This window comes from Perna viridis, chromosome 7 (genome assembly GCF_037379345.1).
Source record: "Perna viridis isolate PV_CMFRI_1.1 ecotype Kerala chromosome 7, ASM3737934v1, whole genome shotgun sequence".
Classification (NCBI taxonomy): domain Eukaryota; kingdom Metazoa; phylum Mollusca; class Bivalvia; order Mytilida; family Mytilidae; genus Perna; species Perna viridis.
The window spans coordinates 35,409,573-35,426,604 of NC_142451.1; the positions used below are offsets into that span (position 1 = coordinate 35,409,573).

Consider the following 17,032-nt stretch of genomic DNA (forward strand, 5'->3'; position numbering starts at 1 on the left):
GTTTAGCATCCTAATAATAGTCAATTTCCAAAGGAATGTTATTCTACAGTTTTTTCTTTACCTGGACTAATTTGCACTTGGTATTTGTGAAATGAAAAGTGGATTCTAGAACACTGAATGCCAGTATGAACAACTTGTATGTTGTTTATTTGATCTCAAGGACAAAGAAACTATGGTATATGTTTGGGCATACATAGGAATTTTGTAAATGTCTTTTTCAGAATACAGTTAAATTAACTCAGGAGGAAATCATAGAAAGGATGTCACTAATTGAGAGCAAAAGACAGAAGTTAAGGAGATTAAAGGAACAAAGGGGAAGAAAAAGATCAGAGAAACAAAATAAAAACATTTTACTTGCCAAACAGATGATGGAACAGAAATTTAAAAAGAAGGTTGAACAACAAGGTGACATTCAAATGATGTTTATTTTATATTTTTTGTAAGATTTTCTTCAATAATAATAGATTGTTGCTGATTTTATTACAAAGTCGGTTTTCATGCTGAAGCTGTCACAATGATAGCAAGTATTTATTACTTGAATGAAAGTGTCATAACATGCATAACAAGTTAGATTGCAGTTACAGTATACCTTGTTCTTTCACCATATTTCATATTCTAATGTAATATTCTTTATAATGTTAGATTTTTGTAGGATATGTACTCACAATATTTTATGGTAAAAGCTAATTTTAATGGATTTCATTGGTTTGGAAAACAAAGAAATTTTGTTCCCAATGAAAAGAAAATTCCCCATTTGTTTGTATAACAGAATTGTCAAATCTTCAAATTCAAGAATCAATCAACTGATGTTACTAAACCACAGAAATTGGTACTCACGAATAAAGTACTTTCACAGTTAAAAGATCACTGTATGGAAAGTTTTTACAGAGCATGGTGTCTTCAAAGTAAAAAAAAAAACATATTGTAGCAATCATTCATCCATCTTGTTTATGTTGATTATCAAGAAATTCCTTAAATGACTGTTGTTTGATGTTGTATTATGACATTGACTTTATTACAGATATGGCAAGAAAAGCTGCTGAATATAAACTTCAGAAAAGCTTAGAGAAACAAAGACTAAAAGATATGGCACAGAGAATCAAACATATGAAGGGTATGTTTACTACATTGTATTAAAATTATTTTGATACATTGTAGATGTGCTTGTTTTTTTGTCTCCAATCGTAATGCCACTTAGAGACTTAGAAATGCTGGGTGTGTGTCATATTGCACTGCTGTCCATCTGTTTTACCTGATAAACGCTCTAATGCTACATTTCCCTAATTTAACTATGAATCTCTCTGATAAATTGAAAAATGAATGACGACTAGCTTGAAATTTGAGAGTTACAGCCCTTTGAAATTGAAAATTAATTTGTAAATTCTCTCACACCTACAATGCCCATTAGATTAGGATAAAATTTATACCGAAGGTTACTACCATGAATATCTTGGACAAGTTTGAAGTCATTGTTGGCTGGCTAATGTTGTAAGTATTATCTCCCATGGAAATTGAGATTTCTTAAAAAATTGTCATGTAACCATTGTCATGCTTACACATTTCCCAAATAATTTATATAAAATCTATACCAAAAGTTACTGGCATGATTATTAAGAACAAGTTAAAATATGAACAAAAACTCACAGGCTGATATTATGAGAGCTTTCGCAAATGAAAATTTAGATTTCTTCAAAATTTGTTTTGTAAACACTTTAATACTTTTATTACATCCGATTTAAGACCGGGGTATGGAACAACTATTCTTTTATTATAGATATCTCCTCTATTGTGAAATGAAGCAAATATGTTTACAAAATCATGGTTACCTGTTACCTGTATAATGTATAAAAGTTATATGTGTTTGTATAATCATGCACTTATTTATTTGCCAGTAAAATGTATTTTTTCTGAATAGTCATGGAAAAGAAAAAGCAACAAGAGCAGCTGAGATTATTGAAAGAACAAGAGAAATTACAGAGACAAGAACAGATGAGAGTGGAGAGAGAGCTTAGAGCTCAACAAATATTAGAAGTTAGTATCATCAGTCAGACTTTTCTGTTAAAAAGCACAACTTAATTCACAATTGTGCCTCTGATTTCACGTTGCTATGGATACTAATTCTATTTCAAGTTCATAGTGTTTTGTAATGTGATGTCTTTCTATTTATCTTTTGAATGAGAATTTATTCAATATTTATATACATGTTTCAGATATGATTTTATAGCTCTGAGTGCCATTATAAATGTAAATAAACTGAAATTCAATATTATGATATTTCTATTTTGACTTTTACTTACATCTTGTGTTATTCAAAAGGTTTATGAGATGTCTTTGGGAAAAGATCGTGGCATATTGGTAAATGTGTGCTTTCAAGATTTTTGATTAGCTACAAAGATCAGCTGCAAACTCTTCATAAATGCATGACCTCTTGCATGCCAATGATAACAAAAAATGTAGACTGCAATTGTATGCATAAGTTGTTCATGAACTTTTTAGGCATATGAAGAAGTTATGTTTATTATTCTGAATATTCATGTACTGCATTACAAAATTTTTATTCTGTCCAAGTACTTCTGTTTGTGTATCAATTCTCACTCAGTTTGAAAAAAACAATGACTAATCTTGAAGAATAATTACCCAACAAACAACATTTTTGAATCATTGGTGTGAAGTTGCAGTTTACATGTACTTTGGAAACTTTATAATTGTTACATAGTTTCAAAGAGAAATAAAATTGATTGCTACTGGGGCCTTTTGTCTTATCCTTTGGAAGATAATGAACTACATGTACAGTCCTTGTTTAACCTTTTGTAGACCAATTTACTATGGTACCACATGGAGAGAGTAAGTGATAGTCATCCTCATTTGTATTTCTGCTAACTCTCTGTTTACTTTGCAGGATATAGCCTCTTTATATATATTTTAAGTTGCTTGTAAAACTATATAACACAGCTTGATTGTTTTATACATGTATTACCCCTTGTAGCAGCTAACTTAATTAGATTTATTTTGCTGTTCTAAGAATTATTGATGTCTTTATTTTATAGACTGATATGTATTTATTTGATCTATCAATTTCTTATTTAAGAAATGATGATTAAGATATTTTTAGGAAAAATATCCTCCCTAGTTTTGATAAAAATATTTGTGGTCAAATGAGGGTATCATGATGTCGTCCTCATTGTTGCCCATAAACATTTGGTGTCCAGACAATGACTTGAATACAAGTGTATAGGCATTGTACCATAAGGTGCCAAATCTTAAGGAAGACTGGGATGGATTTTGGGGTTTTTGACTTGTACTGTTCATAAATTTGGAGGCAGAAGTTGGCAAGAAACAAGTATTTTTCTGATTTTCAGACCCTATGAATGGATCTCTTTGAAAGTGTACCACAAGGTGCCATAAATCAAAGTAAAGCTTTTATTGATTAAGTTGGTTATGAGTTGAACTTTTTAGGAATGACGGACCAAAAATGAGCGCAAAGCAAGCATTTTTCTGATTTCCAGACAATTCATGCAGCTTTAGTACAAGTAAATGGATCTTTTTGAAACTCACAGTATCTCTAAGTGCCATTTCTAAATATTGAATAAGGAGACAATAAGGGGAAATTTTAATTCTGGTTAAATTTTTATCCTGTCAAATTCTTAATCACAATTCAAATTTAGAGCTATCTCAAGCTTGAATACTTCGTCCATACATGCCCCAACTTTAGGATCCAATTTCTTTGGTCATTTCAAGCTGTGATCTGCAAAGCATTTTATGATAGTTTATGTTTTTTTTTTAACTTTAATTAGAATTGATTGACTTCAACCAGCATCTGAAAGGTTAAAATTTAAAGTAACACTACGATATGAAATATGAATTAAAAAAAAAGATTTTATTTACATTAAAATACATACTAGATCTTTTTGTCAGTAATTAATACATAGTGTAATCTTTATTCTGTATGTGTATACCTATACTACATGTATTTGCTTTAGATGTCTTAGAGATAATAAGGTTTGAAAAAAATATTCATTGGTTGAATTGGAAATATTCTTTTATGGAAATATATGAATGAATATCAAGTTAATCTGTTTTTTTCTCTTGTTTCTCTGGTATTGTATGTTTATTGTTCCACTGCAGTATAGAAATTATTTGAAAGTTTGCTGGTGTCCTTAATTGAAAATTCAGATATGATGCTCCAATGACATTTTATATCTCTAATTTTTAAATTTTTTAAAAATTTTATATTTGTATTTATGACTATTCAACACATCTAATAGTGGTATAAAATTTTTGGATTTTTTTTAAAAGAATTTTACTTATTTCATTATTTATTTCTTGAAGCTTAAGTTGCCTAACATCACTTTATCCTTTGTAGGAGAGAGAAATGAAACGACAGCAGGCTATCATGATGAAAGAACAGGTTAATACGGTAAAATTCAATTTATTTTTATGTAGCTAGCTGCTTAGATGATGTTGCCACTTACAGGCTATTCTGGTTAAGTTACATGTATGGAGAAATGTTGGCAAGAGTTATCTACCTTGCTGTTACCAACTCTTTTTTTTTATTCTTCAGACATTTATATAAACCATTCACAGTTCAAGACTGAAGGCCATGTGAGCTGTTGCCCTCACTTGGTGTCCGTCGTTAACAATTTTTCTAAACTCCTCTCCTCTCAAACTACTTGATCTATTGGAACCAAACTTGGTATGAATGTTCCTTGGGATATCCTGCATAGAACTGATGTGGGGATTTTGGATCTTTCAAAAAACATGGCCGTCAATACTAAAAATAGAACATAGGGGTCAGACAGTAGTTTTTTTTTGCATATATCTCCAAAACGGTTAGGTTTAGCCAAATTCTGACATGGGTGAAAGTGTTCAGCATGATGAGATCTATGTGCATTATAATTTTTATTTTAATTTTTTAAGCCATGTTGGAGTTATTGCCCTTTTTCAATGTTTTTTGCAATTTTTTATGTTATTTCTTTCAAAAATCTTCTCCTCTGACACCACTCGACCAATTGGAACCAAACTTGGTATGAATGTTCCTTGGGGTATCCTGCATAGAACTGATGTGGGGATTTATGATCTGTCGAAAAAGCATGGCCAGACAGTAGTTTTTTGCATATATCTCCAAAACCGTTAGATTTAGCCAAATTCTTTCACTAGCTGAAATGATCTTTATTTTTAGGACTACAAAAGTCTTCATGCATAAAATTTGTCAGATGCCTTCTTATAAGAGTTATTGCCCTTGACAGGGGAAAATAACAGGTTCTTTTTTTACAGTTTTCACCCAATGGCTAGAAAACTATGATAGATTTAGACTTTCATTTACTGAAATGATCCGTATGATAAGTCCTATCAAAGTTTTCTTGAGTCCAAATTGTTGGACAATTTCTTGTTTAATTTATTGCCCTTGAAAGGCAAAATTCAACCAGTTGAGCAATTCAGGCTCCTTGGAGCCTCTTGTTTGGTAATATTTTTGTACCAGTTCTTAATTTGCAAAACCTGGGAAAACTGGGAAAGTATTGAAATTTTAGATGAATTCTATTAAAACTATATCTGGCCAGTTGTTTTCTCTGTAGATTATTATATATATATATCCAACTGAATTCTATAACAGCTATATCTAGCTGGTTCACCGTAGTTTATATATACATATCCACTTTCCCAACCTTTTTCAATTTATTAATTGATATCACTAATGGGACAAAATGAATGCATTTTCACTATTGGGAAGGTTGACAGAATATGGACTTTTCACCCTTTGCATGATATTTAGGCAAACCTGAACTTAAAGAATCAACTAAAATATATTTCCTGTATTACAATATTAGCAAACATCCCTTCTTCTTGATAAAACATTATAACATATTATTAGTAAATATATTTGTGAATGGGAGATCTGGGGAAAAAGCAACTTGCATGGATAAAACAACCTTGCACCCAAGGACTCTGTATCGTAAGGTTCCAAAAATTTAACATGGTTTAACTTCAACAAAAATTGAATTCTAGAGATTCTTAGATATCCCACCATATATTTATATTTTGGATATTTGACATATTAAATGTCCAATTTCAAATTTTTAAGCTTATGGACTACATTTTGTACTTTGATTTTGTGACAAACATTCTTTTCAATCCAAATTCAGAGGGGTATCAGGCTTGTGGTAGTGTCAATTCTTACCCAAATCTATTTCATTGATAAACCAATAATCAAAACATTTTGATTTCCATGACCTTTTTAGGATAGAGAAAGACGAAGGCAGCATATACTTCTAGTGAAAGCATTAGAGGCACAGAAAAAACAAGCTGTAAGTTATTCTTGTAACTGGTCATACCTTCTTGCTTGAATTATATTTATATAGTTTCATTTTGCCAATAATTAAAAAATACAGGTAGTCTTTAGAATTTTTTCAAAATTTGTGAAAGAATACTTATCTGACATTCTTATGAAAAGAAAACTAAGATTCATTAAAATTATAAGATGTGTCAACTGTTTAGAGTTCAGCATTTTGAATTGTATCAAGCTACACCTTTAAGCATCTAATTTTCTTTATGTAAACTGTTTTCATTATCAATTTCCAGACAAATGATTGTTGACCAAAGAAGCAGTATTGTCTGTTGTGGCCTCACTACTTTGATAAAGTGGTGATGTGTTATGTGATACCCTCTGTTTTAAATTGATATGAAAAGACTTCTAAAAAAGAGTGTAGTCAGGACATGTCTTTATTCTGCTTTTTGTTCAGACAGGTTTTGCTGTATATTATTTTCAAAAAATTGTGTCTTTTGTTAAATTTTCAGGAAAAAGATAGACTAAAGGAGTCAAAAATTGTAGAAAGGAGGATGTCAAGAGAAAGGAAAATGGTAAATGAAAAGAGAGTTAAATCATTCAGGTTTTGAAACACATGGAGGTGATTTGGATCCCTCATCTGAGACTGTTGGAACATTTAAGATATTGATTTTCTTTTAACATATTGTTAATATACTATTAATGAGATGTTTTCATCTGTAAGTATGGCAATATCTACATTGTTTTCACTGGTGAGAATGACTAGTGGTAATAACATCATTGTTTTTACTGGTCATAATGATTCATAGTTAAAATAATAACAGCTACATTGTGTTCACTGGTTGGTATGACTTTGTAGTAAGAGTGGTAATAGCAACATATTGAATTCACTAGTGGGAATGTTTGGTGGTAATAGCTACATTGTTTTCACTGGTGAGGTTGACTACTGATAATAACAACATATTGTTTTCACTGATCAAAATGACTAGTGGTAATAGCTATGTTGTTTGCACTGGTCAGAAAACTATATTGTTCTCACTGATCAGAATGACTTGTGGTAATACCTATGCTGTTTACACTAGTCGGAAAACTATATTTGTTTTCACTGATCAGAATGACTAGTGGTAATAGCTATATTGTTTTTACCAGTCAGAATAACTGGTGATAAAAGCTTCATTGTTTTTACTGGTCTGAATTAATTTATTGAGAGATTGTTAGAGTGATGGTAGGTACATTGTTTTGTTCAATACCATCAGCTAGTTAAAATGTATTACTAGATTTGGAATATTCTTTAAGGTGATATTTTAAATTCTTGTTTTACAGTGAAAACTGTGTAAACCCAACCCTGAGAAAACCATATTTCACTCTAAACCAAACTAATTTCAAAGTCTAGTAGAATTGCCTATTCATACTGTAGTAATTTAATGTGTCTAAACAGAATCCTGACAATTTTCAATTCTGAACACTTTCTGTATCCCTTCTTTACTTGATAAGTATTTTTTTACTTGTGTAAACCCACCCCACCAATCAAAAGTTAATAATTTTGTTAATTGATCCTTTACACCTCTGAAAAGTGGCAGGAAAATCAATCTAATTTTCTACTATTACATGTATACCGATCCATCATAATATTATACAGTTGTATTAGATTCTTTTGTTAACTTCCAGTTTAATTGGCAGACTTAATGCGAACGGTTTGACTTTGTTATGACATTATGTACAAAACAGATGAATCTTGGTCTATTTGCATTATAAAATTACTGCCAGTTACCGTTTTGAGACCTTAAAGAAGACAGAGACACTGAGATAACCAAACCTTAAGTTGGACAGGTTTCACTGTATTTTACTATAGCATAATGTTGACATGGTATTTTAAATTCTTGTTTTATTTTGTTACAGCATAAAGAAGAGAACAAATGTATTTATGTAATAGCATAAGTACCTGATTTTAGAATCTAAAACCTTTGATCCATATCATGTATAGGTTTTTCAAAAATTTCAGTTTTATTGTTTTATAAAGAGCATCATCTACTAGTTAAAAAGAATCCTTCTGTTGTTTTTTTTTTTGTTTTGAAAACTAACTATATGTGATTTTAACTGATTTATTTCATTTACAGGAGCAAAGAAGGCATGAGTTACAGTTACTGAGACAATTAAAAAGACCTGTAGATGATATGCAGCTGAAAGACTCAAGGGTAAATTTCATTTTCTAGTTAGAAGAATTGCTAATGGTTCATTTTTTTTTTAAAGCATTCAAAAACAATAGTGCAGATATTTTTTATTGTCATGGACTGCTTGACTATCATAAATAAAGAACAAAAGTCCACCTGTACCTTAGGCTGTTATAAGCAATACTTTCTTAACTTTGAATGAAAAAGAATGAGCACTCCTTCAATTCTCTGAAGTTACTTAAAAATTTCTTCAAACCTGCCATGTAAATAACCAGTGTTTAAGGAAGCCTGTAATTGGTATGGCATTGTCATCATCTGTGTTGTAATTTGAAGACATTGATTTTTATAAGTTAATGTTCTAAACAAAATTTTACAACAATGTTCCATACCACTAAAGGTTGATATTGGTGGGGGGAGGGAAGGAGGGGCACAGTTACGGTCCCAAAGTGCTATAAAATGGACCAGGTTACACCAACAAGGTTCAGCCAGACTTGCACAGAATACCCCCATGTTTATTGTAAACATCAATTTTAGGAGGAATAGCCCTCATCTACCATTTACCCCCCCCCCCCCCCCCCAAAAAAAAAAAAAAAAATAAATAAATAAATAAATAAATAAATAAATAAATTAACATAAAAAATAAAATGCTTTGCCATAGTCCTGGTATTTCTTGATTTTATCAATATTTTCCACTCATCTAATTTGTGTATTGAATATATAAAGCCAAAACCCAAAAGATCCTTTATATGTACCATAATTTCTGAGATATTTTTGGTTGATTATGACAATTTATTAGAACATACTTTTTTGTATGGCTATATAGCGGAATTCCACCATTTCAAGTCCGGATTTTACCGGTACCATCCTTTTTTTAACTGTATATTTACTTCCGATTTTGCCAATTTCGGCTTTGTTTGTAGACCTTGTAAAATCATATCTGTGTACAGTTTAAGCATCAAAACTGAAAGACTGAATAATATTCAACAATTTGCTAGAGTATGCCAATCATTCTGTTTTTTCTTTGTATTTACAAGGTTATTATGGTTATTGGTTGTACCTAAATAAGTGTGAACTAACAATTTTAAAAACAGCTCAACCTTGTGGATAATCTTTCCAGCATTTATTGAAATCATTACAAGCACATAAAATATGATTTAGTAGTGTAACCTCTACTATCTTACTAACAGGGTTAGTCGTGTCATAATGGCTAAGTGGTTTAGTAACTTACTCAACCAAACCTCACATATTCATGCTGGCATTAACTTTCAGTTTTTACAAATGATTTTTTAACTCATTTTATATATTCAAAAATTATTCTTAATTAATAAGAATACTTGTTTGAGGATATTTTAAGTGTCTGTGTTCTTGAAAGAGTACTAAATACATATACATTTATATAAAAAAAAAAATACAGTAATATTAAAAAAAACAATACAGTTTTATTATCATAATGCCCTGTTATGTTAGGCACTGCCAGAATATCCCAGGATAAAGGGTATAGAGTTAGATGGAAATGCATATGCTGACATTCTGATGGTATTAGAGTTCCTTCATAATTTTGCTGATGCTTTAGGATTTGGTATGTATTAGAACAAATAAGTGATTAAAATGCAGATTGTTTTATATTCATATACTGGTATGTTAAGTCGCCCACTTTCAGTAGGAGTCTCCCAGTATTTCATCAAAATTTGACAATCTCTAACTTGCATGTCAAGGCAAGAGTGTAAATCTCCTGCTTTCAAAATTTTCTCCCAACCTTTTTGGCATAATTGACTTGGATTTTGTCAAACAAAATTATCTTGAGACTGATTCCTGTCATTATTGTGATATGCATTGAAGGCTGAATTCAATAATTAATGTTCTAACACAAACTTAAATTTTGGATTAAAGAATAAAATGGCAATGAGTTCAGTGCAATATATCCGTAAGGAAACACCTCATAATCGTTTTTAGTGTTGGTGTTATGACAGTTAAATTGGATTGAAGTACAAATAAGTTTTATTGCTCAACATGAAATATGTTTGTAAACAATATCTCCGCAAATCTCCAGCTTTGGGAAAATGTTTTAGAGTGAATTTCTCCCGCTTCAGAGTTTTCAAAAGTTTTACACCTATGTATACAAATGAATGATTAACAGAAGATTGTTTAAACCTTTTACCAACTTAGTTACTTTCAAGACTGAATGACAAATAAATGGAAAGTAATAAAACAGTGTATCAGGCATCAGAGAGCATACCTGCCAACTGACATCTTTTTTTCATATGATATTGAACAATATTGAATGCTATTAACAATATTTTTTAAATGTCACTGAGAATTGTAACCAATCACATGACTGTTTTCAAATTTTTCGAAAAATTCTTTAGAAAATTCCAAATTCAAACACATGCCTCCAGACAATTATGTTACTGTCTCACTTCAGTATTTTGTAGTTTTCTTCAATGAGAGATTTTTAAGAATGATCAAAGGGTTAAAAAGGTGTGCATAGTTAAGCTAAGAGCATAGTAAATCTGGATTTAAGTTGCTGAATTTTTATTATTTCATAAATTAGTTTTATTTGTAGATTTAATTTATTTCAGATAGATTGAGAAAATTAATAATAGAAAATGGCTTGTAAGCTGATATTTTTTTTATTTTTTCTTTGCCTGATTTATCAATATAAAACAATTACCAATAAGGTACATTTAATATACAATGCAGTCCATTTGCAAATGTTTACTGTGAAGTCATTGGCTTAGGTAAAAATGACCTTGTCATATTGGAGGGTATATCAGACAAATAAGAGAAAATTTAACAAGTACTTGAATTAATACTAAATGTTTATTTTTTTTTATTGTAGACAATGATACCCTGCCTACAATGAAGACACTTCAGGAGGCTGTAATTGGCAAGAATGAAGAGGATATAGAAGACTATATAGCTCTGACATCACACCTCACAAGATATGCTGTTATGGACCCTGGTGTTCCTAATCCCAAAGAGGTAACATTATTATACCCCTGCGAACAAAGTTTGGGGGTAAATAGGAATCACCCTGTCTGTCCATTTGTCTACATTTCTTGTAAGCGCAATTCCTCCTAATCTGCTCAAGGGATTTTAATGAAATTTTATAGGAAGGTTGGTTATCATATTTAGATGTGCATGAAGGATTCTAATTACTATTGGATGGCACAAAAAGGAGATACTTTAACTTTAACAAGTGTTTTACATTTAAGTCCATTTGAAGCATTGGATAAAACATTTGAATCATGCTATAATGACATATTCTGGTATCTCATCGACCTGATGGGTCATCCGCTATATGTGTGCAGGTATGTAGTGCCCTTATATCCATGTAGTAGAACTCTTGACCTCATAAAACCAAAATAAAAAATTGTGTGGCCTGTCAGCCAGGGAAAATGATTTTTTATAAAAGATAACTTAAAATATGACAATTTGCATCTCTAACAACACCCACGTTAACAAAAATAAATAACCTTTAATGCAAAATACGCTTTTACAAAATGCGCAAGGCTATGCGAAAAGACATGACATAAATAAAGACAAGATATTGTATTTATTTCCACAAGTTGCTAACCTCAACTTACTATCCACTACAGCTTATGTAGGAAAGATGTGTATCTTCAGGTTTCTGTGTCTTACTCAAGTTTTACAGAATTACTAATCTAATAAAGTTTAAACATGTACAAAATAAAGTCAACAAATATTGGTCTGATATTTCTTTGGCATTTAAATGTTTTACAGGTCTTTGAACTTTTTAACCGTTTATTTTCTCTGCATAAGCTTGGATTCTTGTCTTGTTATATGTTTTTATTACAATTCATAATATAGACTGTAACTTAATCAAGTCTTGCAATCACAAAGGCAGTCAGTCAAAAATAGTATGATGAGTGCTACTTAACATTTAAAAAAAACAATATGATAGTGACTTGATGTAAATAAACAAATTTAAAAGAGATAAAATATACATTGTACAAACAAACTCTACAATAAAGATACTTGTATTACATTACTGGAGCCAAATACTGGTTTGCAAAAATGTCTATCAATACTATATTGTAACAGACTGATGGTTACTGTGAAAGCACTTTAATTCATGGATATCAAATTTCATGGATTATGGAGGAAACATAAATTCATGGATTCTTGAATTTATGGCTTTTAGGTATCTGTATACACATCAGAGGAAAACATTGGGAACCAAACACACAAACATCAACAAACAAAAGTACTTTCTTAGTATTTTAAAACATGATGATTAAATAGATGCTCATTGATATCAAGCTCTTAACGGCCAAGATAATAATCTTTGTGTTTTGTTTCAAATACAGGTTACCAATTCTTGGTTAGATTATTAAGTGTGAATATACTGTATATGGGAATATATTAGTGTTGAATGTGCTCAACAGTATATGAAGTTTAAAAAAAAAAAAAAAAAAGCCTCTTACATGCTGATATTTCTTGTATAAAGTTGTTCTTTGTACATAAGTAAAATGTATGTTATGTTCTAGGCGGTAACTAAGCTAGGACAGAAGATTATGGATGTTGATATCAATGATATTGTAGTATCAGAGGTTCTCAGGATTTTTATTACAGCTAGGAATGGTAAACCTAATGAGGTAAGATTACATTTCTATCCTTTACTATTAAAATGGAGTGAAATCAACATTTAGTACTTATATCTTGATAAAGTGAGGATAAATATGATTGTAAGTAATGCTGAGGCTAAAATATATGAAAAAAGGAAAGTTTAAGTGGCAATAGATTGTTTGAATGCAAAACGATTGTTTAGAAGGTGTAAAGTTATTATGCAACAAAATTATTCACCAATTTGTATAATATTACTTATTTTTTATATAACTATAAAGATGGGTTTTATAATGTTATGGTAATGTTATAGCCAGGTCATCATGAGGTTAGGTTTTCATATCATAAATTGAGTATAATAGTAAAGATCTCTATGAAATTGTGCCACAAAATTTCATTCCACAGAAGGAAGTTTATAGATCTCTATGAAATTGTGCCACAAAATTTCATACCACAGAAGGAAGTTTATAGATCTCTATGAAATTGTGCCACAAAGTTTCACAGAAGGAAGTTTATTTTTGATTTTGTAGTAATAGCCTAATCACTTAAAATTGGGCACCAAAAGGGGATAAACATATATTTTCTCAAACTTTGTATCAGTTGCTTTTTTTCTGACATATGTAAATAGTATATAATTTAAAAAGAATTAAATTTGGGTTTCCTTGATTGTGTATTCAGAATTTTGGGCTGGTTTTCAAATTGATTTAAAATTAAATTGTGAACTAGAGGTTTTCTGATATGCTGAATCTTAATGTTGATTTGGAAGTTTTATTTTGGGGTCAGTTTTAAGTTGGGTCACATTAGCTTTGTTGGAATTCAACTAAGTTTAAAACTTTGGTGAATAGAACTGTATTCATTTTTCAGTTGGACCATGTTTTTATGTTTATATAATGGATTAAAAATTCAAACTTTGTTTGATGTCAAGAAAATTTTAACTCGAGTGGATCTTTGAGATTCTGAATCTATCGATCTTCTTATCTGTGTCAGAAACCTATGCTGTACAGCCAATTAATCAACCAAAATCCAAAGTTAGACTTTGTATCAAGCTTGATTTCTTTGTCCATACTACTTGGCCCAATTATTCATAGGTCAACTTCTCAGTTGTATCAGGATGCACTTCAAGGTTAATTTCTATATGTTTTCTTTGTAGATGAGCGACTGGTTGAATGAACAGTCACTTGAAGCTTTAGACCAGAACCAAAGGGCTTCTATTTTGGCTTTTCTATGTAATGAACTTTTGTGTGGCAAATCTATCTCCTCGTAAGTCAAAAACCATAAGAACACACTTCTGACTTAATGAGAATCAATTAATAAGAATAATGATTATCATTATACAAAAGTATTTAAACATACATTAATGCTTGTGGATTTATGTGAATCCAGTTGCCATTCACTTTTTTTTCTGTTGCAGACTTACTACCCTCTTTTTGCCTTAAAAGTACTGTTTGTGTAATGTTTTTTTTTAAAGAATTTTTTCATATATATGTTAAAACTCAAATTTGCGAGGCAAATTTTTGGTCGTTCCCTCCGCGGGACTCGAACTCGTACCACTGTGACATCTATGGCAACACCGCCTGCACTAAGTCCAGCACCCTAGACCACTCGGCCAGCTAGGCTATATAAAAAGATAGCTTTTGCTGGCCGGGTCATTCCTACTCGTAGGATTAATCTAGGGCTGTAACTTAGTACACGATGTATGGTAGTACGGGACAGTTCATCTAGGTGTTATTATGTAGGATAGAGGATCAAATTAATGATGCATTTCACAACAAATCAATATTATACAACGTCTCAGAATGTGACGACTCTATTCGCTACACTGCTCCATCAGATCAAATTGATACAGGGAAGATATGTAAACGTATAGAAAGGTCTGAAAAATTCCCAACGATGTTAGAACTGTCAAATTTGCGATGACATCTATGGCTACACCGCCTGCACAAAGTCCAGCGCCCTAGACCACTCGGCCAGCTAGGGCTAGGGTGCTGGACTTTGTGCAGGCGGTGTTGCCATAGATGTCACAGCGGTACGAGTTCGAGTCTCGCGGAGGGAATGACCAAAAATTTGCATCGCAAATTTGACAGTTCTAACATCGTTAGGAATTTTTCAGATCTTCCTAACTTAAATATAATACATAGATAAGAGAATGACAGAGCAGTTTATTACCATAAGAAAATTAATGTTGCCATGAAGCATAGAAGGAACCCACCTTATTTAAAACTGTGTTACCTACTGTTACTGGCTGTACAATTTGGTAGAGGTCATTTCAACTATCACAAAAAAAAAAACATTAAGTATGAATATTGTTATCGTTTACAGTGAGATTGAGAAAAATTTGGATCACATGGGTGACATAAGGAGAGATAAGTGGGTGATAGAAGGAAAGTTGAGGAGGTAAGTATACATAAGAATGTAACTATCCTGCTGGAGCATTACCATATCCTCATTTGAAGCTTATATTCTGAGGTAAACCTCTTGAAACAACTTAACTGAAGATCATCCACTGTTGTGCAAGTGTTGGAAATTATTCTGTTCGGCTGTAAAAATCATCTGTTTTTTTTATTTGCAACAACATAAATGTATGGCAATCATAGAAAATACTAATTTTAATAACCCAACAATGTACCTTGTGTATCAATTCAATTACTACTAATGGGGTTTTTAATTTCCTTGACTACCCTGTTGGGTCTCTCACGGATGGTATCAATTCAATTTCTGATGTTGTCCAATGTATATTTTTCTTCACATGCCAGTTTTTCAATCACTTTTCAATCTTTGTTTACAAGTAATGAATTTTTGAGTTTTTCCCATGATTTGATATGATATAATGAATAGTTTTAAAATTATGCTAATGGTATCTTCATATTTTTTCAAAAATGTAAAATAGTATGTTAGTTCGCAATTAAGTGCTAACAGGGTAATTTAAATCACACCTTTAAAATATAATGCTGATATGCAGTACTTATAATTGACTAAGTCAGGTACAAGATCCAAGATTTATTAGTCATATTTGAGCAGTATTCTATATGAAATCAATTTGGTAACCTGACAAGTTTTATAGCTTTCATACCTTAAGTGGTAGTATTAAGTGAAGGCACCCTGACTTGATATCTGACTTGGCTAGAAAAATATTGTCTTTCACAAATTATTTGTATAGAGATTGAAGGGAAGAAAGTACATTAATAGAAGACTTATCTTGTTTGTAGGAGATTTTTATTTAGTCAGGACAGGATCACATGCACAAATCATGGAGGTCAACTCTTTGTTAAATAATTGTTAAATGAATCAAACCAACGAAGAAATAAAAAAGAGGGAGAGAAAATTCAGAAATTCATCCGATTATTTTTTGTTTTTATTTTGCACTCAACTGACAAAGTTTGCTTTTTTGATATTGTTTATTAATCTTGTTTTTATAGATTGAGAGTGATCCAAACTAAAATGTATAAGAGACCTGTAGCCCCCGTGAAGGATGAAGAAAGCAATACTGGAACTAAAGATGGTGAAGATAGCATGTTGACTGGAGAGGATAGTACCATGATCAATACCTGTAAACGTGCTACAGATGATGAAGATGAGAAAGAAGATGAAAGTTGTAATGAGTATGAAGAGAATCAGTCAGTCAAAGAACAAGAAGGAGAAGCAGAAGTAAATATTGTATATACGCTGTTATACATACTTTTATATCCTTTACAAGTCAAGGGTCATTTATATTATGAAATGGGGGTTTCTTTTCTTTATTTGTAAGTTGAATAAAGGTCCTGCAGATTTATTTTAACTTTGATCCACATCTGGTACATTGATCATAAATTAGAGAAACATTGGCATGCCGAAAAAAAAATAATACAAAATTTGATACATATAATGTATATATTCATGTGTATAAAATTTTAAGTGATAAAATAAAATCATGGATCTAAGTTTTTACCAGTAAGTAAGGTTTTTTTGCATTTTTCATTTCAAGTAGTTTATTGGTGGTGTTTAAAGGATGGGCATC

The 17,032-nt window shown here is 31.1% G+C and overlaps 1 protein-coding gene across 13 annotated transcripts in view; it reads left to right on the forward strand.

Moving 5' to 3' along the window:
- LOC148612458 (bromodomain adjacent to zinc finger domain protein 2B-like) overlaps positions 1-17,032 on the forward strand; it is a 69,924-nt gene that overhangs the window by 36,885 nt on the left and 16,007 nt on the right. For 5 of the 13 annotated variants that reach the window (XR_015924413.1, XM_088593887.1, XM_088593886.1 and 2 more), the window contains 15 exons: positions 222-405; positions 1,022-1,114; positions 1,916-2,031; positions 2,317-2,355; positions 2,815-2,844; positions 4,364-4,417; positions 6,237-6,302; positions 6,793-6,855; positions 8,398-8,475; positions 9,919-10,030; positions 11,291-11,433; positions 12,963-13,070; positions 14,189-14,298; positions 15,358-15,432; positions 16,455-16,683. Coding sequence is in view for 12 of the 13 variants with exons in the window: in XM_088593887.1 (XP_088450013.1) it covers positions 222-405; positions 1,022-1,114; positions 1,916-2,031; positions 2,317-2,355; positions 2,815-2,844; positions 4,364-4,417; positions 6,237-6,302; positions 6,793-6,855; positions 8,398-8,475; positions 9,919-10,030; positions 11,291-11,433; positions 12,963-13,070; positions 14,189-14,298; positions 15,358-15,432; positions 16,455-16,683 (1,500 nt within the window). In the remaining variant the exon portion in view is untranslated. The remainder of the gene's footprint in view (positions 1-221; positions 406-1,021; positions 1,115-1,915; positions 2,032-2,316; positions 2,356-2,814; positions 2,845-4,363; positions 4,418-6,236; positions 6,303-6,792; positions 6,856-8,397; positions 8,476-9,918; positions 10,031-11,290; positions 11,434-12,962; positions 13,071-14,188; positions 14,299-15,357; positions 15,433-16,454; positions 16,684-17,032) is intronic. The other 8 variants (XM_088593890.1, XM_088593898.1, XM_088593888.1 and 5 more) reach the window with 7 other exon arrangements.